The sequence below is a fragment of the Hypanus sabinus genome, chromosome 12 (assembly GCF_030144855.1).
Source record: "Hypanus sabinus isolate sHypSab1 chromosome 12, sHypSab1.hap1, whole genome shotgun sequence".
In the NCBI taxonomy this organism is placed as follows: domain Eukaryota; kingdom Metazoa; phylum Chordata; class Chondrichthyes; order Myliobatiformes; family Dasyatidae; genus Hypanus; species Hypanus sabinus.
Window position 1 is genome coordinate 54,956,003 of NC_082717.1, and position 12,028 is coordinate 54,968,030.

The window sequence follows — 12,028 nt, forward strand, 5'->3', positions numbered from 1 at the left end:
CTGCCACAATCAGGACACTCTGAATTTGGAGGAGCAACACCACACATTTTGTCTGGGCTACCTCAACCTGATGACATGAACACTGGTTTCTCCAACTTCCAATTTCTGCCTTCCCCTCTCTTCTTCTTCAATTCCCCACTCTGGCTGCTTACCTCTTTTCCTCACCTGCCTATCGCCTCATCCTGGTGCCTCTCTTCCTTCCCTTTCTGCCATGGTCCATTCTCCTCTCCAATTCCTTCTTCTCCAGCTCTTTACCTTTCCAACCTGTAATATCCTAGCTTCTTACTTCATCCCCCACCCCTTCCGCACTTTCCTGGTTTACCTATTACCTTCTAGCTTGTATTCCTTTCCCTCCCCCCACCTTCTTATTAGGGCATTCTTCCCCTTCTTTTCCAGTTCTGATGAAGGGCCTGGGCCTGAAATCCTGACTGTTTATTCATTTTCATAGATGCTGCCTGACCTGGCTAGTTTTTGTCAGCATTTTGTGTGTTAATTGGATGGTTCTCCTGAAGAGCTGGCAAAGGCTTGTTGATCTCCTGCTATAGTATACAAGTTGCCTATTGATCAGTATGCACACAAATACATATTTCTGTCAGCCAATTCTTCAGCTACAAAGACTAAAATCAATGAAGTCACATATTAATATCGCTTGAGTTATGCTTACATCAAACAACTCACCTTTGACCCAAAAATGAAATTTGGCCATCCAAACGGTTTGTTATCATAATGCATAGGTTTACGTACTGATGGTGCTTGACACTTACAAATAAAATTCAAATATAAAACTGCTCTATAGTCAATATTGGATGAACTAAAATTAATTGGAAAGTCTACAGTTCAGTTTGTGCTATTTGGCAGCACTATTGGCAAAACATTTCTTACAAAAAAGAAAGTTAACTACTAGCATAGTAGTTTGCTATAGTAGTAGCATAGTATAAAATAGCATTTTGTGCAGGCAGTCTATTTTAATTTACCATTCAAATCAGTAAGTGTCTATACACAAAACTGATCAACTCAGAATGAATTGTAATTGTAAAATGTTGAAATTTAAAATCCATAATAAATATTATTAAAGCTACAAGTTATTCAATCTTAAAATCTAACTTACCAGAACAAAGAGTAATATTCATGTTTGATTTGTCCACAACGGCATCTAATAGGCAAAGAAAGAGTAATGTTACTGAGATTCAATGATAAATTGGTTCTCAAAACCAAGTTAGAATTATCCATTCAGAAAACACAATTCAGAATTCAACTGATAGAATTATTCACTCTACATGCATGATACAGTAGGTGAACATTGTCTGGAAGGCCAGTACACAATGCCCAACACTACTGTTTCTTGAGATGGTGGATGGGAGTAATTTGGCACTTAAGTATTTCCACAAAGTTTTCATTCAGCCTTTATAGAAAATTCAAATTACGTTTCCAAGCCAGGAAGGTGTACAGCTTAGAGAACATCAACAGTGCTGCACAGGCCCTTTGGACCATGATGTTGCGTTAACCTTTCAACCTACTCCAGAATCAATCACACCTCACATTTTTCTTTCACCCACATGCCGATCTAAGAGTCCCTGAAATGTAAATAATGTATCTGCCTCTCCCACCACTCCTGGCAGTCCATTCCATACAGCCACCACTCCGTGTGAAAAACCATCCTGACATTCCCACTTATACTTTTTGCCATTCACCTTAAAATTATGCCTTCTTGTAGGAGCTATTTCTGCCCTGGGGAAAATGTCCACTCTATTTATGCCTCATCATCTTATACACTTCTATCAAATCACTTCTCATCCCCCTTCGCTCCAAAGAGAAGACCAAGCTCACTCAACCTTTCCTCCTAAGACATGCTCTCTAGGCCAGGTAGTATCCTGAAAAATCTCCTATGCTCCCTCGCTAGGCTTCCACATCCTTCTTATAGGCAATCAGAATTGAACACTATACTCAAGTGTAGTCCAACCAGGGTTTTAAAGTGCTGTAGCATTACCTTGCAACTCACAAACTTAAGTCTCCTAACAAAAGCCAACACACCATAGGCCTTCTTAAAACTGCATCATCTTACAGAGAAACACTTTGAGGGATTTATATATCACTTCACACTTTTTCAGACAGAATTCCATCTGCCACTTACTATCCCAGCTCTGGCTCCTAACAACGTCCCATTGTAACCTACAAGCTCTTACACAACCCACACTACCAACAAAATTCATGTTATCTGCAAACATACTAAACCATCCTTCCACTTCATCATCCAAGTCATTTATTACATTCATAAAGAGGTGTCCCAAAATAGATCCCTGCAGACACCAATGGCCACAATCTCCAAGCAGAAGACATTCCATCTATTTCAAACTCCTGCTTTCTATTATCAAGCCAATTCTGAATCCATACAGCATGTTTCCCTGGATGCTATGTTTTGTGACTTTCAGAATGAGCCTACCATGGAGAACCTAAAGTATTCATCCCCTTGGAAATATTCATGTTTTATTGTTTGACAACATTAAATCACAGTGGATTTAATTTGGCTTTTTTTTTGACACTGATCAACAGAAAAAGACTCTTTTATATCAAAGCAAAAACAGATCTCTACAAAGTGATCTAAATTGACTACAAATACAAAATGATTGACTGCTGAAGTATTCACCCCCTTTAATTTGACACATCAAATCATCACTGGTGCAGCCAACTGGTTTTAGAAAAGATATAATTAGTTAAATGAGATCACTTGTGTACAGTCAAGGTGTTTCATATGATTGTAGCAAAAAATACACCTGTATTAGAAGATCCAACTGCTGGTGAGTCAGAGTCCTGGTAAAAACTACACCATGAAGACAAAAGAACACTCCACAAACAGATTATTGAAAAGCACAAGTCAGGAGATAGATACAAGATTTCCAAGTCATTGAATATCCCTGGGAGCACAGTTCAGTCAATCATCAAGAAATGGAAAAAATATGGCACCTCTGTAAATCTGCCCACAACAGGCTGTCCTCAAAAACTGAGTGAAGCCACCAGGAGACCCATGACTCATGAACCCCATACAATCTGACAGAACTTGTGCAGTTTTGCAAAGTAGAATGGGGAAAAATTGCAGTGTTCAGAGATGCAAAGGTGATAAGAGACCCATCCACAGATTTAAGGCTGTAATTGCTGCCAAAGGTGCATCTACTAAACATTGACTTGAAGGGGGTAATTATGCAATCAAGTATTGTGTTTAATAATTGCAATAAATTTAGACCAATTTGTAGAAATTTGTTTTCACTTTGAACAAAGGAGTCTTTCCTGTTGATCAGTGTAAAACACAACTAAATCCACTATAATTCAATGTTGTAAAACAATAAAATGTGAAAATTTCGGGGGGGGGGGGGGTGAATACTTTTTATAGGCACTGTATATATGACACCCACTGCTCTACTTTCATAAATTTTGTCACATCCTCAAGGAACTCTATCAAGCTCGTGAGGCATGACCTGTGCTGACTACCCTTAATCAGACTATATTTCTCCAAATGCTCATAAATCCTGACTCTAAGACTCCTCTTCATTAGTTTGCCCACCACTGATGCAAGTCCTACTTGTCTACAATTCCCAGAATTATCCCCATAACTTTTCTTGAACAAAGGAATAATATTTGTCACCATCCAATCTTTTGGTACTATTTCTAGAGCTAGTGAGGATGCAAAGATCTTGGCAAAAGGCAAACAATCTCTTCCCTCACTTCCCTTAGTATCCTGGGGTATAATCCATCTGGCCTCTGGGACTTCTATCCTAATATTTTCAAAAGTTCCAGTACATTCACTTTCTTTAATGTTGATATGCTCCAGCACATTAGCCTGTTCTATGCTGTCCTCACACTTGTCAAGGTCCCTCTCACTGGTGAATATTAACATAGAAACACAGAAAACCCTTCGGCCCACAAAGTTGTGCCAAACACGTCCCTACTTTAGAAATTACTAGGCTTACCCATAGCCCTGTTTTTCAAAGCTCCATATACTTATCCAAAAGTCTCCTTAAAGATCCTGTCATATCTGCCTCCACCACTGTTGCCGGCAGCCCATTCCACGCACTCACCACTCTGAGTAAAAATCTTACCCCTGACATCTCCTCTGTACCTACTCCCCAGCACCTTAAATCTGTGTCCTCTTGTGGCAACCACTTCACCTCTCACCTTCCGTCGCTCCACGGAGAAAAGGCCGAGTTCACTCAACTCATGCCTCATAAGGCATGCTCCCCAATCCAGGCAACATCCTTGTAAATCTCCTCTGCACCCTTTCTACGGTTTCCACATTCTTCCTATAGTGAGGCGAACTGAGAACAGTACTCCAAGTGGGGTCTGAACAGAGTCCTACATAGCTGCAACATTACTTCTTGGCTCCTAAATTCAATTCCACGATTGATGAAGGCCGATACACCGTACGCCTTCTTAACCCCAGAGTCAATCTGCGCGGCTGCTATGAGCATCCTATGGACTTGGACCCCAGGATCCTTCTGAACCTCCACACTGCCAAGAGTCTTACCATTAATACTTTATTCTGCCATCATATTTGACCTACCAAAACGAACCACTTCACACTTATCTGGGTTGAACTCCATCTGCCACTTCTCAGCCCAGTTTTGCATCCTATCAATGTTCCACTGTGACAGCCCTCCACACTATCCACACCACCTCCAACCTTAGTGTTATCAGTAAACTTACTAACCCATCTCTTCACTTTCTCATCTAGGTCATTTATAAAAATCACAAAGAGTAAGGGTCCCAGAACAGATCCCCGAGGCACTCCACTGGTGACCAACCTCCATGCAGAATATGACCTGTCTACAACTACTCTTTGCCTAATGTGGGCAAGCCAGTTCTGGATCCACAAAGCAATGTCCCCTTGGATCCCATGCCTCCTTACTTACTCAATAAGCCTTGCATGGGGTACCTTATCAAATGCCTTGCTGATACCCATATACACTACATCTACTGCGCTTCCTTCATCAATGTGCTTAGTCACATTCTCAAAATTATGTGCTACTTACTAATGCAAATAGCTTATAAAGTTCTCCCTTACCTTCTCAAACTCAAGGCAATATTACTGCTTTTATCACTGATTGGTCCTGCAGAGCAGGATGACGACTCAAATCCAATTCCTTAACCCTACTTACAAGGCCTTTTCATGTACCCTTCCAACTCTCTTAAGTCTCTTCTTTAGCACCTTACTGGCAACCATTTTACTCACAAAAGCTCGGTCTGATCCTTGCTTCCTACACCTAATATAATTCTTTCTTCCTCTTGATTAGATGTTCCACATCCCTTGTCAACCATGGTTCCTTCACCCTACCATCTACCCCTGCTTCAATAGGACAAACCTTTATAAAACCCCATACAAGTGCACCCTAACCAACCTCCACACTTCCATTTTGCATTTTCCAATTACATCCATTCCTAATTTTGCTCCCCAGTTCCTGCCTAATAGCATATTTTGCCTTCCTGTAATTGAACCCCCTCTTCCCCCACCCCCCGACAATATAACAAATGTGCAAGCCTATTATAAAGATCAGGGACTTGCAGTCACTGTATTTGAAATACTCACCCACTGACAAATCTGTCACCTGACCTGCTTCATTGCCTCATACTAGATCCTCTCCTTTAGATGGCCCATCCACATACTGTGTCAGGAATCATTCAACACACCTAACAAATGTTGCACATGTAAACCTCTTGCACTAACGAGGTGTTTTAAACGTTAGGACAGATAAAGTCTCTCACAACAACCACCCAGTTATTTTTGCACCTTTTCAAAATCTGCCTACTGTCTGCTCCTCAGAATCCCTGTTGCTATGGTGGATGGGGTTGGGTCTGAAGAAACAAGAAACAGAATGAATGCTCTCTTCCTGTTTCTTCCTTGTAAAGCTATTTGTATTTTCTGGTGGGGGAGCAAACTCTACTTTGCCAACAAACAAATATACTGCAGGAATTCAGTGGATTATGCAGTATGTGTGGAAGGTGTCAAATTGAGTAAGTCCTGCATCAAGACTACTTTGCCATTTTCCTTTAAGATCAGCCCAGTGATAACGTCAAGATTGTCAATGAAAGCTATCTGTCAATGACTGGTTCTTAAACAAGGAAAGAGCACATTGACTGAATTTATGTATCAAAGAAAACATGATTATAGAGAAAAAAAAAATTCCAAATGAGAAAAATTACAATTTTCAGACAAAGTTAATATTGAAAGGTTTTCAGTATGCTTTATAGAAAAGAGGACTTTAACACACATCAGTTTGAAACTTACCTTTATAGCTGCATTTATCATCTGTATTAGCCAGCAAAGGAGCACTTAGAACATGCATACAATGCTTGTAGAAAAAGCTGAGGAACTCTGTTTTCTCAGTTTTCTAACAAAAATGGCAAGAATACACTGGTCATTAGTCAATCCTTTAATAGTTTCATTACTGAAGTTCTGCCATTTTTCATATATGCATGATTCATGGTTTGAACAGCTGCAGAACTCATCTCTAAAACAGTATTCGAGTATACAAATTGTCAAATCACTGCAACGGTTTAAATCTTAACTAATTATGAACATTGTAAAAACAACTGGATTGGTAAGCAATTGCCATTAAGTACACAAAAGCAGAAACAAAAATAAAACTTAATTAAATTAACTTCATTAAATTTCCTCCCCTCAAAGAAATCTTCAATTAAAAACCTCACATTTAGCAAATGTCATATACAATATTTTAAGTTTCTCTTTCTAATGCTCAAAATTAAATTATCAATTCTTTAAAGTTGACAATTACTTTTTAGTAATAAAGTCAATGTAATTAAGTAATGAAGCAGTGTTTTGGGAACAAGTTGCAGTAGAATGCCAATACAGCAAAAAACACTGCTGCTGTGAATGGCAGCAAGGCAAGTAAGTTGCACCCGAGATCATCTGATTTACAGCTACCAGGTTAATAAGATAAATGGTTTAACGATGGTATTGGAGAATTAGATGAATCTAGTGCATTATAGGATAAATAACTGAAGTTTGGATTGTATGAGACCATGGAACAGAATTCAAACTAGCAAGGCAAAACTGTAGTCTAGATATAAGAAAATGAATTTTCTGAGCGCACAGGAAGTGAAAATACGGTTTTTGACTGTATCACTCCTCTGGAGATGCACAATGCTAAAGTAAAAAGGGGGAAAATTAACAATGCATTTTTTCTAAGGAAGTTGATATTTACCTTGACATACAAGGGGTTCAGCTGAAAAAAATGGTGGCAATCTTTGCAAAGAGTGAATACACAAGGATCATTCAAATGGGTGACAGAATTTAATATCAGTATACAAAAAGAAACCAAATATTTACAGATGGCACAATACACAGGCAAGAATAGTAAATCAGGGAGGACCAGTGGTGATAATTTGGTGACTCAGAAGCTGCTGCTGTTGACGTAGTGGTTGCTCTGTGATAGACAAGAGGAATCAAGCACGGTCAAAGCCAAGGACAGAAAGTAGAAATATAGCCTACTATATCAAATCAATGTGAATGTTACTTAAAAAAACTTTGCCCACAGCTTTCTTTGCAATGGTGATGGTTGGAAAAAGGAAGGAAATGAAAGGAATAAGAAGAGGGAGAGAAAAAGGAGTGGTTAAGTTTTTTTCCCCTAAGGGGAATAAGATAAAAATAAAAAGAAATTGTTGAAGAGAGCCTCAGTCTTGGAAAGAGCTCTAAAAATTTTTGTATCAAGAATTTTCAAAGCACAAGTTTCAATGCTACACATACCATACTGGTCTCCCAGAATGTGCATACTTTATACAGTTGCAAGAAAAAGTTAGTGAACTCTTTGCAATTACCTGATTCTGTGCATTAATTACTCATAAAATGTAGTCTGATCTACATCTAAGCCACAATAATAGACAAACACTATCTGCCTAAATAACACACAGTTGTACTTTTCATGTCTTTATTGAACACATTGTTTAATCATTCACAGTCTAGGCTGGAAAAAGTATGTGAACCCTTGTATTTAATAACTGGTAGAACCTCCTTTGGCAGCAATAACCTCCACCAAATGTTTCCTGCAGCTGCTGATCAAACTTGCACAATGGCAAGGAGGAATTTTGGACCATTCCTCCATACAAAACTTTCAGTTCATCAATATTTCTGGATACCTTGCATGAACAGCCCTCTTCAGGTCATGCCACAGAATCTCAATTGGGTTAAGGTCTAGACTCTAACATAGCCATTCCAAGCCATGAATTTTCTTCTTTTTAAACCGGTCTGTTGTTGATTTATTCTTGTATTTCATTGTGTTGTTGCAACATCTAACTTTTATTAAGATTCAGGTGACGGACTGTTACCTTGACATTCTCCTGTAAAATTTGACACAATTTTGAATTCAGTGGTTCCTCAATGATTGCAAGCTGTCCAAGCCCTGAAACAGCAAAGCAGCCCTAAACCATGATGCTCTTTCCACCATGCTTCACAGTTGGGATGAGGTTTTGGCGTTTGTGTGCAGTGCTCTTTTCCCTCCAAACATAGTAGTGTGTATTTCTGCCAAAAAGTTCAACTTTTGTCTCCTCTGTCTACAAAGCATTGTACCAGAGTGTTGTGTAACATCAAGGTGGTATTTTGCAAACTTGAGATGTGTAGCAATGCTTTTTTTGGAGAGCAGTGGTTTCTTATGTATTGTTCTTCCATGAACACTGCTGTTCAGTGTTTTTCTTATAGTAGACACATAAACAAAGATTTCAGCAGGACTTTTGCTAATACCCTTGAGGTCTTTTTCACCACCTTCAACATTGCAATTGTGCACTTGATGTGATCTCTGCTGGGCACCCAGTCCAAGGGAGACAATGTCTCTTACTGTGGACAAATGAACACTAAGGTTGTTAGAATGCTTTTGTTGCCTTTTCCACCTTCTAAAGTCCTCTGAAAGTTGTTTGAATCAAGGCATGGCGCACATAAGCAGATCTTTCTTGAGAAGAGCAGGTTCTGTCAGTAACCTCACTTTGTGTGTCTTTTTTTTTAATATAGGGCAAGACACCTCTACAACCCATAACTCCAATCTCATCTCACTGATTGGAACATCTGACTCCAAATAGAGGTTCACATACTTTTTTAACCCTAGACTGTGACTGTTTAAATGGTGTACTCAATATTGACGAAAAGTTGTACAAATGTTTGTGGGTTATTAGTTTAGGCAGATTGTGTTTGTCTATTATAGTTTGTATATTATTTGTGACTTAGATGAAGATTAGACCACATCTTATGAATGATTAATGCAGGTAATTGCCATGTAATTGCAAACATGCACACGTGTGTGTGTGTGTGTGTGTGTGTGTGTGTGTGTGTGTGTGTGTGTGTGTGTATTATATATATTTATATTAGAAATAGAAGCAATTTGATGATATGTTCTATCTGGTCCAAATGAAAACTTAAAATTAGGAATGGAAGCACAAGATTATTCACATCAGACTAAATTAGCCCCTTTATTTAAAAAAGGGATCTTTTAACTTCCTTACATTTGCTGTGGCTAACATGTTTTCTGGGTCAATCAATGTTCTTAGTAACCCCATTAACTGAACTGCTCCACCAAGTTCTGGGTCAGCATCACAGATCATCTGTTCAATGATTACATTAATAAGAAGAATGTCCTGAATAAAGAGAAATGAAAACCATAAGAATCAATTTGAACTTGTTAGTGGACACAAAATGAAGAACTGCTTACTTTTTCAAATCATAAGATCAATCAATATTCTTCATTCAAATCATTAAATATTCTTCAAAATTATTTTCTGTTACATCAAATGGATGAGAATCTGCAAGGGTACCTGTCAATCAACTTCATAAATTGACAATCTCTTAATATACTTTACCATGAAAGAACCAGATTTGTCCATAGGAACAGAATTAGGTCATTCAGCCCATCAAGTCTGCTCCGCCATTCCATCATGGCTTATCTCAGATCCCAATCAACCCCATACAACTACTTTCTCGCCATACCCTTTGATGACCTGACCAATCAGGAAATGGCTAATTTCCGCCTTAAATATATCTACAGACTTGGCCTCTACCGCAGTCTGCGACAGAGCATTCCACAGATTTGCTACTCTCTGGCTCAAACAATTCCTCCTTACCCTTGTTCTAAAGGGTTGCTCTTCAATTTTGACTGTGCCATCTAGATCTGGTAAGCTTCATCATAGGACACATCCTCTCCACATCCATCCCATCTAGTCCTTTCAACATTCTGTAGGTTTCAATGAGATCTGCACGCATTCTTCTAAATTACAGCTAGTGCAGGCCTAAAGCTGCCAAACTCTCCTATGTTAACCCCTTCATTCCCAGAATCATCCTCGCTAACCTCCTAGACTCTCTCCAATGACAACACATCCTTTCTAGAATACGGGGCCCAAATCTGTTGACAATACTCCAAGCGCAGCCTGACTACTGTCTTATAAAAACTCAACATTTTCTCCTTGCTTTTATAGAAACATAGAAAACCTACAACACAAACCTGTGCCGAACATGTCCTTAACTTAGAAATGACCTAAGGTTACCCTTAGCGCTTTATTTTTATGAGCTCCATGAACCTGTCCAGGAGTCTCTTAAAAGACCCTATCATATCCACCTCCATTCCACGCACTCACCATTCTATGTAAAAATAAATTACCCCTGACGTCTCCTCAGTACCTACTTCCAAGCACCTTAAAACTGTGCCCTCTCATGCTAGCCATTTCAGCCCTGGGAAAAAGCCTCTGACTATCTACATGATCAATGCCTCTCATCATCTTATACAACTCTTATCAGGTCACCTCTCATCCTCTGTCGCTCCAAGGAAAAAAGTCTGAGTTCATTCAACTTATTCTCATAAGGCATTATCCCTAATCCAGCCAACATCGTTGTAAATCTCCTCTGCACCCTATGCACAAGGAGGATCTGCTATTCTCAGAGAATAGTGAATCTATGGAGTTTTCTGCCCAGGGAAGCATTATGCACTACCTCATTAAATATACTCAAGGCACCATAAGATAGATTTTTTTGCATGGCGGGAGAATTAATGATTATGAGGGAAAGTTAGTGTTTTATTATGTGTGTACATAATAAAGAACTCAAGTTCACAGTGTGCAGTGTGGGCAGTTCACCCAGAACCAGAGGTGACATAAGTGAACAACACAGACACACACATCTTTGGCGGGCTGAAGGTCCCGAGTAAAATGTGGTCGAGCTAAAGCCATTCTGTAAATTTGTAAATAAAACAGTTCTTGTATTTTCAACCCATGAGTCTGTCCTTGTAAAAGAACAAACATCACATGGTGTGAGATCTAAATACGCAGCAGAACTAAATACCACCAACATTGAATGAGGAGCTAGGTCCGATGGAGAGAAGCTGCCAGCAATGAGCACACTGTTTCAAAGTTCACCGAGACTGAGGTGACAGCATAAAAATCTCTTCAATGGATAACTTAAGTCCACCTGCACCTGTATAGTTTACCAGCAACCTAGCTGATAATTGGAAATGCTTCAAACATTGATTCAATATATATTTAGTGGCAGGCAGAGTCTCTGACATCCACATGATCAATGCCTCTCATTATCTTGTACACCTCAATCAGGTAACCTCTCGTCCTCCGTTGCTCCAAGGAGAAAGGGCGGAGTTCACTCAACCTATTCTCACAAGGCATGCTCCCCAATCCAGGCAATCTCTTGTAAATGTCCTCTGCACCCTTTCTATGGTTTCCACATTCTTCCGATAGTGAGGTGTCCAAAACTGAGCACAGTACTCCAAGTGGGGTCTGACCAGGGTCCTATATAGCTGCAACAATACCTCTCGACTGTTAAACTCAATCCCACGATTGATGAAGGCTAATACACCATAGGCTTTCTTAATCACAGGTCAAACTATGCATCAGTTTTGAGTGTCCTATGGACTTGGACACCAAGATTCCTCTGATTCTCCACACTGCCAGGAGTCTTACAATTAATACTATATTCTGTCATCATATTTGACCTACCAAAATGAACCACTTCACACTTACCTGGGTTGAACTCCATCTG

General features: G+C 39.3%; 1 protein-coding gene across 1 annotated transcript in view; it reads right to left on the reverse strand.

Moving 5' to 3' along the window:
• The window catches only part of LOC132402898 (serine/threonine-protein phosphatase 4 regulatory subunit 3), an 83,514-nt gene that overhangs the window by 27,514 nt on the left and 43,972 nt on the right, over window positions 1–12,028 (reverse strand). The window contains exons 8-10 of the mRNA XM_059985973.1: window positions 9,496–9,627; window positions 6,275–6,377; window positions 1,109–1,153 (exon numbers count right to left, since the gene is read on the reverse strand). Coding sequence (XP_059841956.1) covers window positions 1,109–1,153; window positions 6,275–6,377; window positions 9,496–9,627 — 280 coding nt within the window. The remainder of the gene's footprint in view (window positions 1–1,108; window positions 1,154–6,274; window positions 6,378–9,495; window positions 9,628–12,028) is intronic.